The sequence below is a fragment of the Colius striatus genome, unplaced genomic scaffold (genome assembly GCF_028858725.1).
Source record: "Colius striatus isolate bColStr4 unplaced genomic scaffold, bColStr4.1.hap1 scaffold_38, whole genome shotgun sequence".
Classification (NCBI taxonomy): Eukaryota; Metazoa; Chordata; class Aves; order Coliiformes; family Coliidae; genus Colius; species Colius striatus.
In genome coordinates, this window is record NW_026908522.1 from 1,562,004 (window position 1) to 1,587,836 (window position 25,833).

General features: G+C 49.4%; 1 protein-coding gene and 1 pseudogene across 1 annotated transcript; one reads left to right on the forward strand and one right to left on the reverse strand.

The window, feature by feature from the left end:
* The first annotated feature begins 934 nt into the window (after nucleotides 1-934).
* On the forward strand, nucleotides 935-9,973 carry LOC133629317 (T cell receptor delta constant-like; annotated as a pseudogene).
* Nucleotides 9,974-22,002: 12,029 nt separating this feature from the next.
* On the reverse strand, nucleotides 22,003-24,107 carry LOC133629318 (acrosin-like; the record flags this gene model as incomplete). The annotated part of the gene is made up of 5 exons (XM_062019967.1): nucleotides 22,003-22,187; nucleotides 22,229-22,427; nucleotides 22,532-22,674; nucleotides 23,362-23,654; nucleotides 23,959-24,107. Coding segments are annotated over 5 exons (969 nt in total), but the record flags the coding sequence as incomplete, so codon positions are not given.
* Between the last annotated feature and the right edge of the window lie 1,726 nt (nucleotides 24,108-25,833).

A 25,833-nucleotide genomic window follows, 5' to 3' on the forward strand; every position in this document is an offset into this window, starting at 1 on the left:
GCCTCAAGGCAAGGCACTTGCTACACCTCTCTGAGCTGACTTTCCTGGCAAGGGGCATAGAGGTACTGCAACAACTTGTGGGAGGCTGTGATGGCAAGTGTGTTTCTGTGGCCACCCAAAGGGAAAAGGCTGTTCAGTTGCATCTGAGAGCCCAGTGACAAACTGGGTGTGTTCTCACTGCTCTGGGAAGACTTGGCAGCAGGCAAAGGCTGTGAGAGAGGCACCTGGATGTACCCAGGTCTGTTACAGGAGGCATTTAGAGCTTGTTCTCTTTCTTCTGCCAACATTTCAAGAGACTGAAAGTATCACATCAGACATCTCAACATTTTCCTGGGAGGAATGAGGGAATAAGGAGGAGAAAACACTTAAACACAATAAAGAGTAATGACAACAGTAATGCAAATAAACACGGAGTAATCCAGTGGGGAACCACTGTATCAGTGGGGAGTCACTGATTTGTGAATAGGATGAAGTAATGCTGTTTCGTTTTGTGTCTTAGAACTGGGTGTGAAGATGCAGAGACTGCTCCATGATCCAATTAAAAAGCCAGCTTTGGTCAGTCATAACTAGATATTTCCCCCTTCAAGCTCAGCCAAGGGCTTAGGTAAATAAATAATAGCCCACAGAATAGCCAACACTGTGGTCAAATAATCTAGCTCACAAGAGCAAAGAAACTGAGAAACAAAAAAAGGTGCTGGAGTAATTGGGAAAATCCTTCCAAAACCCTTATAAAAATAACTCAAGAGATAGTAAAAATCAGATACCTGAGTGCATAAGCAGCTTTAGCACATCAAGGCAGATTCCATCAAACCACTGTCAGCTAATCCAAAGGAATGTTTTAACAATTCATAAATGTGATGTTTGTCATTTCCCATGAAAACAGGTTTTGAGACCATAAATACTGGAGAGTCCAGAAAGAGTTAGGAAATTTAGAATGAAAGTAGTTAGAAATTGGTAAGACTGGGGCAACTGGTCCACAGATGTTCTTGAAAGTTTCTTCATTTGCTGCATCGTCAAGATGAAACATTCTTGAACTTGGAGGAGTTAATCTCTGAAAATCAAGCAGCTCCAGGGCCCTCTTCTTTCCCAGGCCATAACCTATGGGATTTTTCTAAGCAGGAGAGCCCAGATTCTGCTCTCCTGAAGTCCAGGGCTCCAGTCCTGCTTTTCTGCATTGTCTTCTCCTCTCTGGATCCTGAGCTCAAACAGTGCACAATAAGTCTGTGTTTATGAACAATCATTTTGCCTGCTTCCTTGTCTCAAACCAGCATAAAGACTTTCTAAGGCACTAAATGACCCTCAGACACCAACTTTTAGAGCCCAGATAAGAGCTCAGATAAACTCCTGAGAACTGAAACCAGGTTCAAGGTGAAGCAGATTGTCATAAATGCTTTGAGATAGCACTAAAAGTGCTGGATTTTCATGTTTCTTTACTGTTTACTGATATCACATTTCTTTATGTGGTGTATTGCATCAGAAACCACTCAAGAAGTCACATGACTAGAATCCAAATTCTGAGTAGTAAAGAAGCGGGAAGTGACAGTTTTTTGCAATGAAATCTATCACTGTGGTGGCTGGGTCACCACAATGATATAAACAGCATAGGGTCCTGTACAAAAACCTAGAGGAGGAAAAAAGGCAACATATTTTGGGGAAAAAAGCAGCTGAGTGACTGAAATGATTAAGGAGGCAAATGCAACATTCTTTTAATATTTCTGTTTATCCTGGGAATAGAGCTCAAAGGGTCTCTAAAAGGTGGACGAAAGGTAGAAGCTGGAAATTCTGTCCTCACTTTGAAATCATTATTGTTTTTCCCTTTCCAGTTTTGGAAGAAAATGTGGATCTGGAAATCCTCATGGGATTGCACATGTGGATGATTAGGACAAATATCTGGCTTTTCAACCCCTGTTCTTACAACATTTTTGAATACCACAAGGAAAGAGTGATTGATTGCAGTAAGTATCAGCAGTGTGAGGACAGATAAGCTTATTTTTGGAAGAGGGACGACTCTCACAGTTGAGCCAAGTAAGTGTCATTATGTTATTTGTAAAATGTTGTTAATGTGGAGGAGGATGAAGGAATCTAACAGTTTGGGTTCATTGTAAGAACTTTCTGCTGCAATAATCACTCTGTCCAGGGTTTCCAGGTGAATCCTCAGCTTGAGCCTGCTAAGGAAGGCTGCCTCTATATATTGCTATTGCTCCATCATCCCCAAGCACTGGGTGTGCATTACTTCATAGAATCACAGAATGGTGGGGTTGGAAGGGACCTTTAGAGATTATCCAGTCCAAAACCCCTGCAGAAGCAGGAACCACCTAGATCAGGTCACACAGGAACATGTCCAGTCTCCAAGGAAGGATCCTCCACACCCTCCCTGGGCAGCCTGGGCCAGGGCTCCCTCACCTCACAGGAAAAGAGATTTTTCTTATATTTAAGTGGAACTGTTTGTGTTTCAGCTTCATCCCATCACCCCTTGTCCTGTTGCTACTTACTATAGAAAAAAGGGATGTCCTAACCTCCTGATACCCACCATTGAGATGTTTGTAACTATTGAGATCCACCCTCAGTCTCCTCTGCTCCAGACTAAACAGCCCCAGGTCCCGCAGCCTTTTCTCATATGAAAGATGCTCCAGTCCCCTGATCATCTTGGTGGCCCTGCACTGGCCTCTCTCCAGCACTTCCCTGTCCCTCTTGAACTGAGGAGCCCAGAGCTGGACACAGGACTCCAGATGAGGCCTCACCAGGGCAGAGTAGACAGGGAGAAGAACCTCCCTTGACCTGCTGCCCACACTCTTCTTGATGCATCCCAAGGTGCCATTGGCCTTCTTGGCCACGAGGGCACATTGCTGGCTCACATTACTTAACGTGTTAACTGGATAGCAATTTGGCCCAAATTTCCTGTGAAGTGTCTTACCCTCCAGTGGATTTTCACTGAATCATTTTGAGCAGGAATGAACAACTTAGTCATGAGTTGACAGTGGAGAGATGTTTTCAGATGGATCTTTAGCTCTCTGGTATAAGAAGTTAGTTTTTGACACTACAGATTCTTAAGGGTTGGAAAGGACCTCGATAGATCATCCAGTCCAACTCCCCTGCCAGAGCAGGACCACCTAGAGTAGACACACAGGAACTCATCCAGGTGGGTTTTGAATGTTCCCAGACTCTACAACCCACCTAGGCAGCCTGTTCCAGTGCTCCCTCACCCTCACAGTGAAGAAATTATTCCTTCTGTTTCTTTGGAACCTCTTATGTTCAGGCTTATACCCATTGCCCCTTGTCCTGTCATTGGACATTACTGAGAAGAGCCTGACTCCATCTTCCTGACACCCAGCCTTTATGGATTTGTAAAGATTAATGAGGTCACCCCTCAGGCTCCTCTGAAGAGGAGATGAATGGAGCATGGCAGTTATTTTGTTATTTCTCTTCATGTTTAGCTTTAACATAAGTGACACTAACACCACATTCATAGTTTCACCAGGTAAATAATTCCACTGGCATGGAAACAGAGGAGAAAGGAGCTTCAATATCCTTGGGCTTAAATTTTCACAGCTGCCTCATGTCTAAGACTGCTTAGAATGAAAGAAAATTGGCTGTGAAGTTGCCTAGGCTCTGAAAATGCAAATGTGATGAGCAGGGATTATAACAAGCCTTAGTTCTTCCCAGCTCTATTTGGAATTTTATGATGTAAAGAATAGGTGGATGTCACCCCAAGGTTTTTTGTGGAAGTATGAATAATGGGACAGGAGATGAATTTGTTAAGTAGATCTTCGTTATCCTGAACGTCCAGGTGCATACCTTAAGACTTGTTACGATGCTTTTAGAGGTCTGCATGTCCTTAAAGTGCTGCAAAAATGTCCCATGTAATGTTACGTATCTAAAACATCCTGCTCTCCTTCCAGAAAGTCATGGGACTCCCTTAGGTGCTGCCTAATATCTGTCCAGGTCTGTTGGGTGTCTTGCATGGGAATAAATGTCTGCTTTGGAACAATTTAAGTCCATTTCAAATTCCAAAGGGCTAAAGGAATACAAAGTTATCATTCTGGAGAAAGATTTGTTCCTCCCAACCAGCAAATCCTCAGTTGCAAGTGTAGGGCCAGACAAAACTGCCAGATTCCATTATTTTAACATCACTCTACGTTGATTGGAAGATGATATTTGCTTGTTTGTTTGTTGAAAGAAGCAAAATATGCCACAGAGAATAGTAGAATGTGGCAAGAAGGAAACAAAAGACAGGGAGAGGGAAGACTGAGCAGTGGTGTTGCCATTTCAGACATTCACAGAAATGCTGGTATGATGCTCTTGTTTCTCACATCAAGAGTCCTGTATGTACATAAATCCCTCCCAAAAGCAAGCAGTTGTAGGGATTTGTGTATGTGTTTTCAGATAATGCAAAATAATGGGGCTCAGTTGATGCTTTTGGAAATAATTCTCTTTATCAACCACAGTTGCACTGTGTACATTTGCTCCTGCTGAAAGTCTTACCCAGTGCATCATGCCAGAGAAGCAGCTTGCTAGTACATTGACTGTTTAAAAATGCTGGAGATGAGAAAAAATGAAAAGCCTCTTCTCAGATAACAAAGAAACCACAGGACTGGCAGACTCTGGCAGAACCATGTTACAGCACCTGGAAAGGAAATGCATGTGGGAGGAATAGCAAAATGAGCCTTTTTTGATTGACATGTTTAAACTGTTAGAGCTGCGCTTGTTTTTGGGAACAGCACTCAACTGACTGTGGAGCCAAGTAGATGTCCTTTATGTACTAACCTTGTCTGAGTTGTAACTCAGACTCCCTAATGCCTTAAAGTAGCTACTTAGACTGTAGGCTTTCTATCTATTACATTCTCATATGCAGTTAGATGATTTAAGTATTAAAGTCATGCTTTGACAGTTTAAAGGGAAATAAAGTTTCTGTGCAGGCTGACATTTAAGTCCTTAAGAATTTCTATTATGTCAGAATCAGAAACACAGCACTGAGACGAGAGAAGGATGATATACAAAAGCATTGAACGGAACCTTATGAACATTTCTGTACTAGTTTAATCATAGAATCACAGAGGGTGGGGGTTAGAAGGGACCTTTAGAGATCATCCAGTCCAACCCTCCTGTTGAAGCAGGTTCACCTAGATCAGGTCACACAGGAACATGTCCAGGTGGGTCTTGAAGAGCTCTAAGGAAGGAGCCTCCACACCCTCCCTGGGCAGCCTGGGCCAGGGCTCCCTCCCCTCACAGGAAAATAGATTTTTCTTGTACTCAAGTGGAAGTTTTTGTGTTCCAGCTTCATCCCATCACCCCTTGTCCTGTTGCTACTTACTATAGAAAAAAGGGACGTCCCAACCTCCTGACACTAAATTATTCAGAGTTGGGGTTAAACTGAATAGGTCAACTGAATTCAGTGAATGTTTGATTCCTGTTTGGTATCTGTTTGCTGTAGGTGAAGCTATGTCAGAGTACTACTTGGCTTTCACCTCAGTTGTTCAGTATTGGGGTACTGGTGGCAAAGAGAGTAAAATCAGAGCCCCTTGATCAAACCTTAAAAAAGTGTCCTGTGTTGAGAAAAATGTTACACCTGAAAGATCTTTTGACCACCCTGCAAGGCAGATGCCATGCAAAATTCAAAGCCTAATGCACCTCTTTTTAGCAGAGAGATCCATCAGCATGCTCCTGACAAGCTGGACATGTAAATCTTTTCTTGTCTGTCTAACCAGCCTTCATAAGCTGAGCTCTGTCTGGCAAGGAAGCACGCTGGATGATTCCCTGCAGTTTCTTGATTTTATCAAAATTCATGTTGCTAATCTTGTCCTGACATTTGTATGTGGAACCAGCCTGGTTTCTCCATCTATGATCTGAGGGCAAAGATATTTTATTTTTCAAGAAATCACAATGATTTATTGGCTACTGAATCATTTTGAGACCACTGTTTCCTGAAAAGACATCTCTTTCAAGTTTAAGCAATCATGTTTCATTACTTGTATGTCATAAGAAATTCCTTGAGAAGGCTGCTGCTGTGTAGTTGAAATTAAGGCTTCTGCAGTTGTGAAACCTTTATCATTCATGTGTGTTGCTTGGAATTGGGAACTGAACTCTAAAATGCCTTCGAAACTGAAAAAGAAAAGTATATAAAAGTTTCAGAGTAACTCTTTGGAAAGATGAGAGAGCAGGGATTTCAAATCCTCTGAAAGCTTATCAGCATCTTTTAAGCTCTTTCAAAGCTCCAATGCTCGGGCACATTTGTCATGCCTTGAAGTTTGTTGGTTTCTTAACACTAAAACATTACCTCTGAAGGTTATTACACTAATTTAAGGAAGCTTGTAAGAAGATTTGTCCATGGACATCAGAAGTTCATTGGCCTCGGGTTGTTCTTCCCTTCAAATCAGTTTATTATACCAATTCTGCATTATACTTCTAACTGCCCCTGGAGCTGTGGAACAAACAATATGTCACAGCAGATGGATGAGAAAGGTCACACTTTTCAGAACAAGCAAAAGAATTTTTGTTGAACCAAGTACCAGTATTACTCTTTTTCATTGTCTCCTGAATGTGTCGGAATAGCTCACAGCACGTGCAATGTCTAGTGAGGAAAACTTTCCCCACAGCTGAAAGTTCTTGACCTTGTCAGGAACTCCTGGAGAAGTGGAGATCCACAATTCACAGACTTCTGATTGCTTCTCTCCTACTTCCCCATCTTAGAGACAAAAGTCGTTCTTGCATCTGAGCATTTGTTCTAGAAAAGATCAACCTTGTCCCCCAGTCCAGCAGCAGCACTTCATTTCTGCAACGTCATTCGTTGGGGTAACTTTGCACAATAGTGAAGCAACAAACTGACATCTCTTTGTCCTGTTACTCTTGCTGTGGTTAAACCTTTTAGCCACATCAGGAGAAGATTTGGGGGAGGGGAGGGAGAGTTAAGGAAAACCAGTTATTCTCCTATGTCTCTGGAATATGCAAGACAGTCCTTGATCAAAGTGTTATTTTTAGGAATTAAATTGTTGAGAAAGCGGTGTAATTTGACTCTTGGAAGGGAATAAATAAATGTTCTCTTCTGGTTTGCAAGTCCTTTACTTATAAATAAAGAATGAGCTTTGGAAAAAAGGAGGCTTAGAATCCTGTGAACTGAAAGCTCCCATAAAAACCCCTACTCTCTGCCTTTGATCTGATCTTTTAGAAGCAGCAGTAAGAAATAATGAGGAAGAAAAGGCAGTTAGTCATTGATAAAGCCAGGAATTAGTCACAGCTGGAGTATATATGAACTTTAAGTGACAGCACCTCAGACAAGTTGGCCATCAAACCAAACCATGCCCAAACAATGCTTTATTTTTTTTACAGACAACATAAGGAGTTCTGACCCACAAGTCATTGTGATGAAGTCGAGAAACTGGAAGAAGATGGCAACACCGAGAAAGTAGCTTGTTTGGCAAGGAAGTTCTATACAAAGAATGTCATCTTGGAGGTGTCCTCTAATGAAGCCATATATGAGCAAAATACCCCCGTTTTGACATCAGAAGGGTTGTACGATACCATTAAGGTGGTCAGTGCAACAAAAGGCACAGAGGTGGCTTGCACAGCCAAACACGATGGCAAAGAAACATTGCTAGGTACAGTTTTGTGGTACAGCTGCAGCTTATTTCTGGAGGCAGCATCTTCTGATGCTTGCTGTTTCTCCTGCTAGTGAGTGCTGTGCTGGGTAACCAGCAGAAATGGGGAAGACATCTGGTACATGAGCAAGTGGAGATGACAGATGTTTAAAAGCATAAACAATCTGAACTGTTTAACAACTTGGAGTTACTTTTTTTGGGAGAAAAGTAAAGCACAGTCTTTTTTAAAAATGCACATTTAGTTATGACTAAATAGTTTCCCCCTGGAAGCAAACATCTTGGCACAGCCTGAAATAGCCTTTGTAAACACAGCAAAAAGTTACAGTGGTGGGATTTTGTTTCTTTTTCTTGAAAAAGGGGATTGATTTTTTTACTCATTCAAACACTAAACCCAAAGCAATTCAATAATTCTTCTGTTTTCTGCAAATGCATGGAGAAATCTCCTCCTCTTCATTAACCTTAGAATTAGTGAGTGGGCAGCGGAGCCTCAGGCTGTACTGCCCAGTGTTCCTATGGGAAGGGTCATGTGAACATTTTGTTTAATCCTTTTAAAAATGTGACTATCATTTGTAACATTTTTTTATTATCATGCTGCAGAAAAGGAGGCTGAAGAATCAGTAACAGGGAACATTTGCAACACCACAGACATCTCTATGCAAGGTTAGTTACCTAATAGATTGTGAAGATACATGGCAATGTTGGTGGTAAATGCATGCAAATCTATTTTCTCAGGGGTAGGGGAATCAAAATACAGCTGCTTTAAAAGGCAGCTGGTTTAGCAGCAGACAAGCATCATAAAGCAAAACCCAGTGTAGACAGACATCCTCCTCCCATGTTGTTGTCATGTATCTCTGTCATCTTCCCCTGAATCGATAACCTTTGGGTTTGGTTTTTTTCCCACTTTCTGACAGTGTCACAATATCCAAATCTAGACCATGATCTCTCTCATCTTTTCTCTATCACTGAACAGATGCTGAAGGGGAGAAAACAAACATGCTCTCTGTGACTGTGTTGGGCTTGAGAGTCCTGCTGGCAAAAAGTATTGCCTTCAATGCACTCATGAGCATCAAGCTGTTTCTTTTCTGAGGTAAGGAAGCACATAGCTTGATCTGTAGAAAAACTGGAAGCTCATGCCAGGAATGACCCCTTGTCTTTTTGTAGTTCTCTATCATTACACCTGTTCACCTGCTCCTGCTCCCTTTAAATAACTCTTGTAGGTTTCTGGGAAAAAGCACAATGCTTATCTAAACCTCATCCCCAACAACAACCAAAAAAATCCACCTGAAAATCGTCCCATTGTCACTCCCAAACCACCAAGAAAACAGCCCCTTTCATATCCAAAGCTCAGTTCTTGCTGTCTGGTACCCAGATTTTCTTTGCAGCAAACTTTCTTTGCCAGAACAACTCAGGTGTTACCAGAAGTGCCTGAGAGAGATCTCACTGACTGTTTCAAGTGGTAGAGCACAAAGCCTGGAGAAAAATGAACACAAATAAGGGGTTAAAAGCAAGGCTCTGAAAACACTGACATGTGAAGTAGTGGGAGGAGAGAGAGGAGAGGGGAGGCTTTTTAAATTAAGGTATACAAAGAGGCACAAAAGATAGTCCAGGTTAAGCTTTGTGAGTGTCTACCTGTCTTGATCTCACAGCTGTCAGACAATGGCATGTAGCCCCGGTTGCATTAAAGGGCCGATGTGGAAACAAGGCAGCAGCACTGTGAAGAGCAGCTGGAGAGCTTGTCCCAGCAGCACAACGGGTCAAACGGCCAACGTCAAATCTACTGACAACAACCACGCAGAAGACAACAGAGCACCCTCCCCTTCAGACCTTCCGTACTGCCGAGTCCTGCCTGGCCAGTGGATTTCATTTCAAGACTTGTAGCTGCTTTTGCTGTTTCTTTTTCTCTGTGAACTGAGGAGACTGTATTTTTTCTTAACCCCCTGCTAAGTAGAAGTTGATCACGCCACTGTTCTCACTTCTACACAGCAGCATCCAACCTGCTTCTGACTTGCGGAAACAGACTCTGTCGCTCCAAGAGTGATAAGGAAGGATGTTTATTCGGCACGGTGGGGGCAGGGGGTGTATAAACTTGCCCACCCGACTGGGCAACTTGCTTGACTTATATTTGTTACAAAGTCACAAAATCGTATGATGACATTATCCACCTAGACAAAGACACAACCTGTCCCCGATTTGGCATGTAAATTAGGTCTTTTCTTCCTTTCCTTTGCGTGGTGTCTCCCGGTGATGGTCTTTGGGGCCTCGGGAGATGAAGGCTGATAAGTCCTGAGGCTTTCTCACCCCTGATCTTTGGGCAACTTGAGATATCACTTGGCCCCTTGCAGAACCGGTTTCTGCCCTCAAGGAAGTTGGAGGACCCGGGAGGTTGTGTGAGGAGATAACCACGACCTTTTTACAGCTCCTGTGTGAATTTATTTTGTCTGAAAAAATAAGCTTGATACTATTGCGATAAGTTAGTATAAGGTTTATTAGTACATGTTAGTATAAAGCTCTGCATCACTTCAATAGCTTTGAAAAATCCAGTCCTCATAGATATATGACCCTTTAAAAACAGCATTTACAGGCATGTTGCATTATTGATGTATTACTGCTGAGAGAATTCAGGCAGAGGAGATGCTATTTATAGCTTTAATGATTTTTAGATAGCTTTAGCATCAGCAATTTTATAGTGTAGATGAGACCTGTGTTGGATGTGAAGTGATTCAATTCAACCAGATAATGTTCAGCCAAGGAAGTGTTTCTTTATTAAACCTGCATTTCTTCTGCAAAATGTGTGGCACACAGCAGTTTAGGCTACAGAAGTGGTGACCAAAAGAAAGCTTTACTAAGCCTAAATGCTGTGGTTTGTTCTGTGCTTTTTCTTATGACTTTGAGATGGAGATTGCTGAAACACAACTGACCTAATGATCAGTCAGAATAGAAATTCAAATGAGGTCTGGCCTTTCTGATGCATCTTTCTTTTGCATGGTAACAGAAAGGCACATGTCTAAGGAGCAATCAGTTAAAAGACAGTTTGATAAGAGTATGAGGAAGGAAAATGCACATTTCAGAAAAAAAAAGCATCCTGTTTTTTTCCACTCATTGATACTAGGAACAGGCCAAGAGGAATTAATGTAAGGTGGTGTGATGGAAAAATAGTTTCCATAGCAACTTGGTTATTATTCAAAAGACCCCAACATACACATCCCCCGACTCATTTTCTCTCGCTAGCAACAGACAGGATGCTGTGGTCAACCTTATGACTAAGTTACACCAGGCAAGACTAAATCCCCCTTTGTTTGAAAAACAAGTTAACCACATCCTGAAGGGGAAATAAGGTTTTTCATATATTGACTGTTCTACTGCTGGCTTTAAGACAGCTTCTACAGAGTGCATAGCAAGGTCAGTTTAATTAAGCTTTTCCAGGTTAGTCAGTCCCTACACACACCTAGATGACCCTCACTGTATGAAGAGAAGTGAAATGTGCATGACAAACTCAAAACCAGCATAATACTTTAGTTCATCCTACAACCATACTGTGTATCAGGGGAAGCCATTCACTAGCAGATTGTTTTGATCATGATTTTGTGGCGTCACCCTGAACCTTTTTCTCTTGCACTCCACACTTTGCAATCTCTCAGGCAAGACTCAGATTGGGAGTACCATTTCTGTGTCTCCATGAAAACCATGGAATGACATTTTCCTGGATAGTTCTCAGGAGTCCAAATGAGATGCAAAGAGATGATACAGCAGGTGAGTCACAGCATCTCTGGGGGACCGTGGGCTTTTAGCATTGCAGCTGCTGTTGCAGGACTGCCATGGATGTCAAATGATAAAGAAGACTTGTAGGCTCTAAATCTTGTTTGGCATCTTGGAAGACATGAAAAGGAGAGACAAACTATCCAGAAGTCTGTTGTAATGTGGCAGATAAAGCTCTTGGCAGCTTCTAAGTTCAAGATCCTGGCATCCTTAGGGTGTTCAGGATCAGAACCAGTGCAAAAGCTTTTGAGATTCCTTGGCCCAACATGTAGACTAATTCACCTCTTAAAAGCATTCCAGTGTCAGTCAGGTTGTTCAAGGTGGGGAGAGCACATAATACACCTTTCCCCACTAAGTATGTGGAGGAGAATACAGTTATTTGCTTTATTGCTTTAGTTTTCCTGAGTATTTCTGTGTCTTAGTACATCTACTGCAATACAACAGCATTTTGAAGAGAGAGCTTAAGGAACCAATTTCACAATCAGCATCTTTATTGACACAAAATGGCAATATTTACAATCCTTAATCAAATTCTGACATGACAGCTTTCTGCAAGTTCAAGTCATTTTGTTGCAGGCTTTGACTAGTTGTATAGACTTGGGTTTTACTTTTTATTATGTCTGAAAGACTTTCATTTTTGTCTAAATATCATCATGGTTATTTCTCTGCTAGATTTAGTTTAACTGTAGAGTAACTTCTATAGCCAAGCTGCTCAGAAAGTGACTTTGCTTTCCTGTGTAATAGTCCATTATAATGATGATGACATCTAGATTTCAAGTTAAAATCTGAACTACTTTGCTAACTCCTGAAAAATCTCTTCTTCTGGACACTGCATAAAGACAACATCATGTTTTAGATAAGATGAGCTGGTTTACATTCCACTCTCAATAGCATTTCAAGTGCTGTTAAATTTTCCCAACATCAGGACATTTTTAATTGTGCTTCTACTTGTGGTGGTTTAGCCTGATGTCCACCCAGTCATTAAATCACTCCCCCTCCTAAATGGGACAGGAAAGAGAGAGAAATAGAACAAAGCACTTGTGAGTTAAGGACAGAGAGGTCACTCAGCAATCAGCGTCACGGGCAAAACAGACTCAACTTGGGGAGAAAAGGTTTGATTATTACAGAAGAAGAGCAGGGAGATGAGAAAGAAACCCCTCCCCCCACCCCTCCTCTGGCCAGGACTCCCCTTCCTTCCCCCCAGCAGCGCAGACCATGGGGCTTGTGGTCAGTTCATCGCAGATGGACTTTGCCGCTGCTGCTGCTCAGGGAGAGGCCTCCTCACACTTCCCACTGCTGCACTGTGGGGTCCCTCCCACGGGAGACAGTCCCTCACCAGCTGCTGCAGCGTGGCTCCTTCCCACGGGCTGCAGCTCCTCACCCACTGCTCCAGCCTGGGGCCTGCCATGGGGGCAGCTCCTCACACCCTGCCCCAGCGGGGGTCACCCACCGCCACAACAGTCCCATAGGGACAGACTGCTCCAGCCTGGATCCATCACAGGCTCACAAGCGCTGATACAAACCTGCTCTGCACGGGCACCAAAAAAGAGGATTTAGACCCTAAAAGTGTCAGTTTAGACTAAAAAATGGGGATTGAGAGCATAAAAGAGGGGGACTAGACCGAAAACAAGGATTTACCCCTTAAAAACAAGACTTTAGGCCCAAAAAATGAGGATTTAGACCCTAAAACTGTGGGTTTAGACCCAAAAAACGAGGCTTTAGATCCTAAAAGTTTGGCGTTAGATCCAAAAATGGGTATACAACTGGGGGTTTAGATCCCAAAACAAGGCTTTAGACCCTAAAATCTAGACTTTAGACCCCAAAAATGAGGGTTTAGACCCTAAAACAGTGGGTTTAGATCCCCAAATACAAGGATTTAGACCCTGAAACTAGGGATTTAGGTGGTATAGATAGACCTTAAAACAGGGGGGTTTGACCAAAAGTGAGAATTTAGTCCCTAAAACTAGGAGTTTTGGCATTAAAATAAGGCTTTAGACCCTTAAACAGTAGGATTTATACTGAAAAAGAGGATTTAGACGCTAAAACTGGTTGTTTAGATGCCCAAAATAAGGATTTAGACCCTAAAACCAGGGGTATAGTTGTAAAAACGAGGATCCAGACCCTAAAACCAGGAGTTTAGATAGCAAAAATGAGGATTTAGACCCAAAACCAGGTGGTATAGACCTCAAAAAAAGGATTCAGACCCTAAAAACAAGACTTTAGGCCCAAAAAATGAGGATTTAGACCCTAAAACTGTGGGTTTAGACCAAAAAAAGGAGATTTAGACCCTAAAACAGGGAGTTTAGACTGAAAACCAGGACTTAGACCCTAACGCTGGGTCTTTAGACCCCAAATACAAGGATTTAGACCCTAAAACCAGGGTGTTAGTCCTAAAAACGAGGATCCAGACCCTAAAACTGGGAGTTAAGACACCAAAATAAGGGGATTTAGGTGCTAAAACCGAGGGTTTAGACCCCAAAAATGAGGATTTAGACCCTAAAACTAGGGTTTTAGCCATAAAAAAGAGGATCCAGATGCTAAAACTGGGAGTTTAGACAGCAAATACGAGGATTTAGACCCAAAACCAGGTGGTGTAGACCTCAAAACAAGGATTCAGACCCTAAAAACTAGACTTTAGGCTGCAAAAATCTGGATTTAGACCCTAAAACTGTGGGTTTAGACCCAAAAAAGGAGATTTAGACCCTAAAACAGGGAGTTCAGACCGAAAACTAGGACTTAGACTCGAACACTGGGTCTTTAGACCCCAAATACAAGGATTTAGACCCTAAAACCAGGGGTTTAATCTGCAAAACTGGGATAAAGACCCTAAAAGCGGGAGGTGCGGAGGCTCGTTGGCTCCCCGCAGCCTCCATTTCCCATCACCCCCAGCGCGTCGCTGCCGCCCAAAGCCGCGGGCGGGAGCCGCGGTGCGTGCCGGGAGTTGTAGTTGTGCGGCGGCGCCCGGCAGGAGGCGGCGTGCGGCGGAGGGGGCGGGGCCTCGGGTTCCCAGCGTGCCCCGCGCGGAGCCCTTGCTCGTGCCCCGCTGGCGTGGGCTGCAGGAGGCTGTGGCTGTGCTGGAAGCTCATCGTGGAGCGAGCTCCTGGCAGCAGCTGGGAGCCTGTGGGGAGGTGCCCGTGCAGAGCAGGTTTGTGTCAGCGCTTGTGAGCCTGTGAGGGCCCCGGGCTGGAGCAGTGTGTCCCCGTGGGACTGTTGTGGCGGTGGGTGACCCCCGCTGAGGCAGGGTGTGAGGAGCTGCCCCCATGGCAGGCCCCAGGCTGGAGCAGTCGGTGAGGAGCTGCAGCCCGTGGGAAGGAGCCACGCTGGAGCAGTTGGTGAGGAGCTGTTTGGGACTTCTGAGGGGTGAACTGTGTGGCTACTGGGAGGCACTGGGGAGTACTGGGAGTTACTGGGTGTGAACTGGGAGCTACGGGGTATTACTGGGCAGCTCATTGAGGCACAAGGGACTGCAGTGAGGAGAACTGGGAGTCATTGGGAGCTACTGGGGACCGCTAGGGGTGAACTGGGGGCTCCTGGGGAGGGATTTGGGACTTCTGGGAGCTACTGAGAGGAGGCTACTGAGGGATAAACTGGGAGGATGTGGGAGCCTTTGGAAAGGGGAGTTGGGGCATTTTTAGGCCTTTTGGGTTGTTTTCAATCCTTGAAGAGTCTTGGGGGGTGTCGAAGACTTTTGGGGTGTTTTTGGGCTCCCTCCTCATCCTGAGCCCCGTCCCCAGCGTGGTGTGCCAGAGCAAATGCTGCGTTCCTTGAACTGGCCCAGTGACCCGAGTACTTCATGGTGGCATTTCTGTGAGCCATGGTTACAGCATTGATCTCAGGCAGATGGGGTTTTATTTCTTGAGGACGGTTCCCTTTCTCTCTGTGTATGAGCAGGTGGATCAGCACAGATCAGCAGGTCACCACCAAGGCTGCCATTCCTGTAGCCTGCCGTGTGCCCTGGCATCTCTGTGTCACATTTTTGGGGAGGATCTTGCCATAAGCTAATGCAGCTGTTTCTTGCTGCCAAACTGGAGTCCTGTCTCTGGTGCCCAGATGTAATAGCAGGGGTGCACCGACTGGCTGAAGCTGTCTTCCTCTGCTGATGGCTGATGGTTCAAGGAAGGAGTGTAGTCCAGGCTTTGTGTTTGTGGTACTTGTGCAGCAGAGACCAAACAGCTGAGGAGTTGCTCCTGCCCTGCTCTGTTCTCTCGCTGCATCTCTGAGAGGAAGCGGCGACAGAGCAGAAACGGGACGTTGAGGGGGGTTCAGTTGCACTGAGTGTAGCAGGAGAGAGCAGTGTCTGTGCAGGGATGGATGTGCACAGGAGCCCTCAGCGTTTCTGCTGCCCTCAGGGAGAACTGAGCGAGGGCTGCGAGGCCAGAGGATGGGCTGTGGGTGAGAGCAGAGCCAGGGCAGCCGGGCTGTGCCCCTGCCTGGTGCCCAGCGCCCTGTTGCTGCCCCTTTGTGCCCGTCCCCTGTGAGCCTGCACAGCCCCAGCCCCTGCTGAGAGCAGAGGGATCCCCCTCACACCACTCCGTGTCTCGCCCTTGCTCAAGCTCTCAGCCCCCCACGGCCAGCCAAGGGCACTGAGGGCTCATTTCCCCGCCCAGCAGCACTGTCTGTGCCTCAGTGTGTCTGTGCTCTCTGTGGGGCACTGACACAGCACAGAGATCCCAGCCAGAGCTGCTGCGGCCCTGCAGAGGAGAAGGCTGAGCTCAGGGGCCCTTCTCAGCGCTGAGGGCTCCCTGCAGGGCGGGGGCGAGAGGCTGGGGCCGGTGTGTGCTGTGTGGTGGGCAGGGACGGGACACGGGGTGCCGGGCACACGCTGACACAGGGGCGGCCACCCAAGGCCCTCCCTGGGTACCCCCAGGCACTGCCCATGTGCAGCCTGGGGTGTGAGGGGACGCGGCACGCAGCGGCCGCACGGGCACAGAGACACACAAGGGCAGCGTCTGCCCAGCTCCTGCTTGTGCCCTCCAAGGGGAGGCCGTGGCAGCTCAAAAGGAGGGGGTTTGACCCAATGGGATGCTTTTGAAAGCTAAAAACGAGGCCTTCAATGCTAAAAACAGGAGTTTGGAGCTAGATACAAGGCTTTGGAAGACAAAAAAAAGAAACCTGGGCCCTAGCATGAGGGTTTGGAAGCTAAAAAGGAGCAGGTCTTTTTGAACCTAAAAACCACCCAGTTGTATACCCATTTTTGGGTCTAACCCCAAACATTTAGGATCTAAATCCTCATTTTTTGGGTCTAAACCCACAGTTTTAGGGTCTAAATCCTCATTTTTTGGGCCTAAAGTCTTGTTTTTAAGGTCTAAATCCTTGTTTTCCGCCTAAACCCCCTCTTTTAGGGTCTCAATCCCCATTTTTTAGTCTAAACCCACAGTTTTAGCGTCTAAATCCCTTTTTTTGGTGTGTAAAGTCCCAGATTTAGGGTCTAGATCCTTGTTTTTAGGACTAAACCCTGTTGTTAGGGTGTAAATCCTTGTTTTCCGGGTCTAAACTCCCAGTTTTAGGGTCTGTATCCGTATTTTTAGGACTAAATCCCTAGTTTCAGGATCTAAATATGCATTTTTGGTGTCTAAACTCCTAGTTTTAGGGTCTAGACCCTCTTTTTTATTGCTAAAACCCTAGTTTTGGGGTCTAAACCCTCATTTTTTTGATCTAAAGTCTAGCTTTTAGGGTCTAAAGCCTCGTTTTGGGGATCTAAACCCCCAGTTGTAGACCCATTTTGGGTCTAACCCCAAGCTTTTAGGATCTAAATCATCTTTTTTGGGTCTAAGCTCCCGGTTTAAGGGTCTTAATCCTGACTTTTTGGGCCTAAAGCCTAGTTTTTAGGGTCTAAATCCTTCTTTTAGGTGTATAACACCTGGGTTTGGGTCTAAATCTACCCAATAGGATGCTTTGGAAAGCTAAAAACGAGGCCTTGGATGCTAAAAACTGAGATTGAGACCCGAGAATGAGGGATTGAAAGCTGAAAAGGAACAGTTTAAACCCAAAATAAGAACTTGGGCCACAAAGTGAGACTTTGGAATCAAAACCTTGAGGGCTGGGATCCAAGCAATAAGGTTGAAAAAGGCAAAAAAGAGGCCTTGGAAGCTAAAAATGAGCATCTGGGCCACAAAACAAGCATTTGGAAGCTAAAATTGAGTGTTTGGAAGCTAAGACATGAGGGTTAGGAAGCATAAAATGCGGGTTTGAACACAAAAATGAGACTTTGGAAAGTAAAGATGATGGTTTGGATGTAGAAAAGGATGATTTGAAATCTAAACCCAAGGTCTGGAAGCTGAAAATCGGGCTTTGGGAGCAAAAAGTAGGGTTTGGGTCACCAAGTGAGGTTTGAAAGCTTAAGATGGAGGCTTAGGCCTCCAAAGAAGGCAATGGAAGCTAAAAAGGAGGGTATGGGCCCCCAAATGAGGGTTTGGAAGAGAAAACTCTCACTTTGGATGGTGAAAATGAGGCTTTCTTCCAAAAGGTACCACTTTGCAAGCTAAAAATGAGAAGAGCTCGACCCCCAGGTCACTACAACCCCCTTCAGGCAGCTGTAGAGAGTGATCCTGTGTCCTCTCAGCCTCCTCTCCTCTAGGCTCAGCATCCCCAGCTCCCTGAGCCTCTCCTCATCACACCGGTTCTCGTGACCCTTCCCCAGCTGCGTTGAGACTCTGACACCCAGCTGAAGCCACGGTGCAGTTGCTGGCAGCAACAGGTTCCCCAGGTGCTGGTGGGCTGCTGGGGGTGGACACAGCGTGTGCCAAAGCACAGGCAGAAGCTGAGACTGCGAATGGTGCAGCAGGAGATGAGAGAAGCGACTGTGCAGAGGGATTTCTGAGCTTCCCCAGCCAGCCCTCAGCACAACCAGCTCTGAGCCAGAGGCGTCCCTGTGGGGGGAGGGAGCTGCAGCCGTTGGCTGCTCCCAGGAGTCAGAGGCAGCCTGAGATGGAACCTTCCCTGACTTATTCATGATGGTGCCTTCCCCAACAGCCCCTTAAGCCATTTGTATAGTCTTTTCTTCCCTTTGAGGTGGGGCTGGAGTGACTCTGGGCACACAGACCTTCATCGGGATTGCTGGGAAATGCTCTGGCTTTGCTTTTAAAGGTGTGGGGTGAGGAGAATGCAGAGCACACGCTCAGTGAGGGCTGGTGGCAGCTTGGAGCTGGGTGGGCTTTGGGATGGAGCTGTGTTTGGGTATTAGAATCATAGAATCACAGAATGGTGGGGGTTGGAAGGGACCTTTAGAGATCATCCAGTGCAAGGCCCCTTCCAGAGCAGGTCAAGCTAGGGCAGGTCACACAGGAACATGCCCAGGCGGGTCTTGACCTGCAAGGAAGGAGCCTCCACAGCCTCCCTGGGCAGCCTGGGCCAGGGCTCCCTCCCCTCACACTGAAAGAGTCTTTGCTTCTATTTAAGTGGAACTTGTTGTGTTCCAGCTTCATCCCATCACCCCTTGTCCTGTTGCTAGACACAACAAAGTGTTGCCCCAGCCTCCTGACACCCAGCATTGAGATATTTGTCACTATTCATCAGATCCCCCCTCAGTCTCCTCTTTTGCAGACTAAACAGCCCCATGATAATGAGAGTCTGATGAGCAAGGTGCACCCAAAGCCCAGCGCTTGCTAGAAAAGTGACAGACTCTTGGCCCAGGGTGTCCAATGAATTGCAGATGTTACAGAAGCAGCATTTGGCCAGAAAACTGCAAGCACACATCTGTAACCATTTGAAATATTGCCATTTAGGAACTTGTTACCCTTGTGGCAGTGCAAGCTTCAGGACATGGCTGATCTCTTAGAGTCACAAGAAGCTGTCACTGCAGCACATCTCACTCCTGTTGTGATCTGGCAAGAGCAGAACTTATCTTGGACCCATCAGAGTGAGACAAATGAATCAGCACCCGCTCAAGCCTGTTCTGTGGTTTGGACAAACACCAGGGAGCCAAAGGTGAGAAATACACTGTGAGGAAGACTCAGATCTTCATCCTCAGAGGCCCTTGTGGCTCAGCGAAGGAGGCGTGAGGGAGCTGTGACCTGGGCGGGCTGAGGCAGGGCCATGGGGGGAACTCATGAAAAGGTGCAATGAACATGCAGATCTAGTCTGGGACATGTGGAAAGTTTTGCTCTAAGCAGGGCACACACTTGGTGGAGCCATCCCCTGTGTGCCCAGCGCTGCCAGAAAGGCCTGCTTGATAGTCACATTGGCTACTGAGTCCTGATTGGCACTTTCCTGGCATCACAAACATGCAGCTTGTGAGTTCCACAGTACCCTGCAGCTCCCTTCTTCTGCAAGAGCTCACAGGGCTGCCCACGCAGTCTCCACTCTGTCCCAGCCTCCGTGCTGCTGTCCCAGGGAGCCACTGTGGAGTGGGTTTCTTGCACCCCAGCTGCCTCCTCCCTGCAGCCCTGCTCAGTGTTAGACTTTTCCTGACAGTGTGAACAGTGCTGTGCCTTTAGTAGAAGCTGAAGTACTAAATGATTGCCAGGAATGATTGCAGAGGCCATCCCAGGGGAGGGGGAGCACTGTGGGTCACTGTCCTGGTTTAGGCCCATCAGGGAACAAAAGGCCACCATTAGCCTCAAGTACTGAAGAGGCTGAGAACTGCCAAAGGGCAGGGAGAGCTTAATTGCAACTTAAGGTTCAGGACAAAACAGAGCAGGCTACTGGGCTTGGGGAAGGAAACAGAAAATAATTGAATGCAACATCAACTGAAACATAACCTCAAAACCCAAAACATAGCCAAAATAAACCAACTCAGATGAATACACCAATGAAGAGTCCAACCAGCCCTTTTAAGAACACCTTCTTGCCACACCTCCCCTCCTCCCTGGTTGAGAGCCCTGATCCCAGTGTCTTTACCCCCTCCACACCCCGAATGGCTTGGGGGGGTTGGGGGCCAGTGAGTGGGGGTTTCAGTCAGTCTGTTCACCATAGCTTCTGCCCTTTGTCCCTCCTCAGGGCAGGTGGGCTCTGCACCCGTCCTCCCTGCAAGCCCCTGGGGTCCCTCACACACAGGGCAGCCCTGCACTGGCTGCTCCGACGCTCATTTGCTCCAAATGCTGCAGCTCCTCTCTGCCTCTCGTGTGGGGCTGCTCTGCTTACAGGGACAGCGCTGCAGTTCCCTTCCCCTGTTGCCAAGCAAAAAGCAGCTCCACACAAGGCCATGGCAGTGCCTCCTCCTGCAGCTGGAGCAGAGCCCCAGGCACACGGCGCCTGTGCTCCAGGCCAGAGGAGCAGCGGCGCTGGCCCCAGCACTCGCTTCTGTCTCAGTGCTGTCCTGTGCTGCTTTGCAAACGGATGTCTCCCGGGCCAGGCGCTGGTGTTTCCCAGGGCATTCTGGCCAGGTTGTCATCAGGCTGCCAGCACGAGTCCAGCTGAGTGCCGTGGCTCTGCAGCACGTCCCTGAGGAAGGCTCCTTGTCCGTGGCTGTCAGCAGTGCTCCCAGAGACGTGGCTGTCTCTGTAAGTGTGTGCTGGGTGCTTCTGGCTGCATCTGGCCCTGGGGGGACGTGGCAGGGACTCGCTTGCTTTTGTGCCCCTCTGAGGCTGCTGCCCTGCTCTCTGCTGAGCACTGCAGTGCCCTAGCCAGGTGCTTCAGGGGCTCAAGAGCTTTCACCCTCTCAAGACTTGTTCTGGCCAAAGCCCCTCAGGGTTCTTGACCAAAGCTCAAGGCAGAGACTGAGCTCCTCCCCAGCCAGCAGTAGGCTGTGGCTATTGGCCAGGAGAAGGCGGGTGGGTAGCAGGGCTGGTGCAGCACATCCTACTACCCAGACAGCAGGCTGGGGAACGAACTCAGAGAGAAGTGTAGGGGAAAGGGATGTGGGGATGCTGTTGGGCAGCAGGGTGAGCATGAGCCAGCAGTGGGCCATGGTGGCCAAGAAGCCCAAAGGCATCCTGGCGTGGATTAGAAGGGCTGTGGGCAGTAGGTGGAGAGAGGTTCTCCTCCCCCTCTCCTCTGCCCTTGTGAGACCACATCTGGAATACTGTGTCCAGTTCTGGGCTCTTCAGTTGCAGGAGGACAGGGAGCTGCTGGAGAGAGCTCAGTGTAGGGCCAGACAGATGATGGAGTGGAGCATCTCCCTTGTGATGAAAGGCTGAGGGAGCTGGGGCTTGGAGGAGATTGAGGAGTGACTTCATTCATGTTTACAAATCCATCAAGGGTGGGTGTCAGGAGGCTGGAGCCAGGCTGTGCTCAGGGATGGCCAATGACAGGACAAGGGGCAACGGGCACAAGCTGGAACAGAAGAGGTTCCAAAGGAACACAAGGCAAAACTTCTTCCCTGTTGAGGTGAGGGAGCCCTGGAAGGGGCTGCCCAGATGGACTGTGGAGACATTCAAACCCACCCGGAGGAGTTCCTGTGTGACCTCCTCTTGCTGGTCCTGGTCTGGCGGCGTTGTGAGAGCTGAGCAATGTGTGGTGGTGGCAGCAAAAGGAGAACACGGGTTGAGACAAGGACAGTTTAATAGAACACCACAAAGGGAGACTGAACTCGATCCTGGCTGAAGCCAGGGCAAGATACCAGACACACTGCAACTACAGCTTCTACTTCCTCCAACCTAATGGCTACTGCTAAAGACCTGCAGCAGAGGGGCAGAGCCCAGGCCTGCACCTCCAGCGGCGTCCTGCTGCTCAAGCCGCTTGTCCCTTCATGGCCTGCAGGAGCTCCTGGACCCGCCTAAAGAAATCCCTGAGCTTCTGGAGGGGAAATGGGCAGGACCCAACCTGGCCCGCTGGTGCTGCGGTTTGTGTCGGGGCCGGTGCCTGTGTCGGTGCTGCAGTTGGGGCAAATGTTTCCCAGGTAAAGGGTCCTGAGCTGGTTGGATTCCAGTTCCACGCCGGGTTTGGTGCCGCGGCTGGTGCCTGTGTTGGCCGGTGAAAGGGCCATGAGGCGCTGGGAAAACGTCTCCACGCCCGGGTGAGAGCAGCAGCCCTTCCTGCTGAGCGCATCTGTTCCAGTATCCAGTAGTAGAAGTGCTGGGTGGAGGTGTAGACCCCGGGCCTGTGCGCTCTGCCACAGCCTTTCCCCCAGCTGGTCACGCCCACGAGCCAGAAGAAGTTGGCGCCCGCAGCTCTGCAGACCAGCGGGCCCCCGCTGTCACCCTGCAGCACAGGACAGAGGCTCAGGGGGGTGTTGGGGAGCCCCAGCAGCCCCAGGTGGGACAGGGCTGCGGCTGCTGCCGCGGCTGACTCGCGGCTGCTCCTACCTGGCAGGCGTCGATGCCGCCCTGCGCGTAGCCGGCACACAGGTTGTAGCTGTGGATGGAGCCATTGTTATACTGGCTGCTGTTACACAGCCTGGCATCGATGAGGCGCACCTTGGCCTCCTGCAGCACGTCGGATCCGTGGGCTGCGAGCACAGCAAGGAATTAGCCCCCAGCAGCTGCAGGACACTTCCCCTCCCCTGGCTGCCAGAGCCCTTCCCTGGGCCTTGGCTTTGCACCTTGCCAAAGAGACATCGGACACATCGTTCCCGTGGGGCTGCCTTGGGGCCGTGGCTGAGAATCACAGTGTCCCAGAAGGCTGGGGGTGGGAAGGGCCCTCGAGAGCTCATCCAGCCCAAGCCCCTGCTCAAGCTGGTTCTCCTCAAACAGGAGGCAGGGGAACGTGTCCAGGTGGGTTTGGAAACCAGCAGGGAAGGAGCCTCCACAGCCTCCCTGGGCAGCCTGTGCAGGCCTCCAGCATCCTCACTGCAGAGACATTTTTCTGCCTCTTCCAGGGGAACTTCCCGTCTTCCAGCGTGTGCCCCTTACCCCTCGTCCTGTCACTGGCCCCCAGCCAAAACAACCTGGCCCCAGCCTCTAAACCCCAGCCCTTGAGCTATCTCTCAGCATGGAGAAGGTTTCCTCTCAAAGGTCAGAGAGCTCCAGGTGCTCTCCTCACGAGAAAGGTGTCCCAGAGCCCTGAGCACCGTGGCAGCCTGAGGGAGCTCAGGCCCGTCTGCAGCCGCCCGTCCCCGCAGCCCGACTCTGGCTCCCGCCTGGGCTCCGCGCCAGCCCGAGCCGTCTCCCCAGCGTGCCAGGCTTGCCCTGGGCACAGCAGCGCTTTCCCCAGGGGAACTCACTTCGTGCGGTGGTGTGGCCCCAGCCAGCGATGTAGCAGTCTCTCAGCTGGGACACCAGCACGTCGGCGGGGTGAGGCACACAGGCCACCTGCACGTACTGGTTGCACTCCACGGGCCGGTCCAGCTCCAGCAGGGCAATGTCGTAGTCGGTGACGTTGAAGTAGCTCTGGTGGAGCAGCGCCCGCGTGGTGTATCGCACCTGCACCTCGGGGCCCGTCAGAGTCAGCTGGTTGGCCCCGACCACCACCCGAAACCACGGCAGTCTCCTGGAAGGCAGATGGGGAGCAGAGGGCTCAGAGGGAGCGGAGCCGTGCGCTGCAGCCCGGCCCAGCCCAGCGGTGCCCTGCCTGCTGCTGGCCGAGGGAGAGAGGCGAGCCGCGCTGCGGAGGGCACGGCTGCCCCGGCCTGCCCTGGGCTCCAGGCAGCGCCGGCCCCAGGCTGCCGGGAAGCGGCGGCACCAGCCCGGCCCGTGCCCAGCACACGCCATCCCTGGCACGCCAGCGGCAGGCCGGGCCGCAGACAGGGCCCCTGCCAGTGCCGGGGGGACGGCCCTGCCCTGCTCCTACTCACCGGTAGAAGTCGACGCAGTGTCCTGCGGTCAGGACCCACTGGGAATGGATGAGGCTCCCTCCACAGAAATGCCCGGTGCCCGCTCCCCAGGGATTCTGGATGCTGACGGTCCAGGGCCAGGCCCCCACGGGGGCATTCACGCCACCCACCACGCGCCAAGGCTGCTCAGCCAGGGGCCGGGTGCCGCAGCTCCCCCTGCAAAGAGCAAGTCAGGAGTGTCCTGCTCCAGGGCTGGCTGCTGCTGGGGCTGGAGGGCAGCCGTCTGCCCTCTGCAGCGGGCACCGCACGGGCAGCGGGGCTGGGGAACCCTGCGCCCCGGCTTTTGCCTTCGCTCCACAGACGAGTGCTGCCGGCAGCCCGGCTCCCAGCTCGTGGCACCGGCGCACCCTGCAGGGAAGGGCTGCCCCAGCTCCCTCCCACAGCCACTTACCAACAGCTGTCCCCTGCCACGCTCGCAGGCCAGCAGCACAGGGCCAGCAGCACAAAGACCAGCAGAAGCTTCATTGCTGCGGCAACACGCGGCAGCTGCCAGAGCCGAGGGAGGGCTCGTGCCCAGCAGCGCTGCGGCCGATGCAATGCCCGCAGTGCTGGCGCTGCCCGCGGCACCTCGACCCCGGGGCTGATGTCACAGAGCCGCTGCCTGCGGGCGCTGGGGCGGGGGCCATTCTGCCTGGGGCACCACGCAGGGGGCCAGCAGGGGAGGGAGGCACAAGCAGGGATGGGACACCCCTCCCGCAACAAACTGCAGCACAGACTGTGCTCCGGGGGCCTGGCGAGAACGTGGCCGTGCTGCCTCCGGCAGCTGGCGGCAGCAGCAGCTCACACAAGTCAAAGACTGTCTCTCTGACTCAACCAGAGTTGAGTTCTTGCTTCTTCCCAAGGAGGACTCTGTCTCCAGCTCCCATCAGCAGCCAGCTGCCTGCAGCCCTTTTTCTGCTTGTGCACAGCTTTGCAGCTCATCTGTGCACGTGCTTCCACTCCAAGTGCCTACATGAGAAGGCAAATCTCTTTGGCATGCGTGAAAAAACAAAGGAGCTTTCATGCTTGGTGTTTCTTGTCAGTACTTTGCATCTCTCTGTGCTTCACCTCAGGCAGCTGTGTCCCTGCAGCCCAGAGAGGTGCCTGGTGGAGCAGAGAGCCACTCCCAGCCCGTGGAGGAGCCCACGCTGGAGTGGGTGGATGCCTGAAGGAGGCTGTGAGTGCGTGGGAAACCCATCCTGAAGCAAGGCTCCAGGAGCCCTTCCTACAAGGTGCAGCCCATCCTGCCTTCCCCAGCCACTGCCCTGGGTGCACTCCAGGGACCTCTTCTCCTCCCACAGTGTGCAGGGGTTTTGTTTGGGCAGGACCAGGACGGTCAGTTGAACCTCTGCTGTTAACCACCCAAGTGGCTTCTGCTCCATTTTTATCCCACTGTTCCCATGCCCCATTGCCCAGTGCTCTGCACATAGAATCACAGAATCACAGAATGGTGGGGGTTGGGAAGGGACCTTTAGAGATCATCCAGTCCAACCCCCCTGCAGAAGCAGCTCCCACCTAGATCAGGTCACACAGGAACGTCCCACATGTGTCTTGAAGAGCTCCAGGGAAGGAGCCTCAACACCGTCCCGGGGCAGCCTGGGCCAGGGCTCCCTCACCTCACACTGAAAGACATTTTTCTTATGTTTAAGTGGAACTTTTTTGTGTTTCAGCTTCATCCCATCACCCCTTGTCCTGTGGCTAGATACCATCGAAAAAAGTGCTGCCCTAACCTCCTGAAACCCACCCTTTAGATATTTGTATATATTAACAAGATCTTCCCTCAGTCTCCTCTGCTCCAGACTAAACAGCCCCAGGTCCCACAGCATTTTCTAGTATGAAAGATGCTCCAGTCCCCTG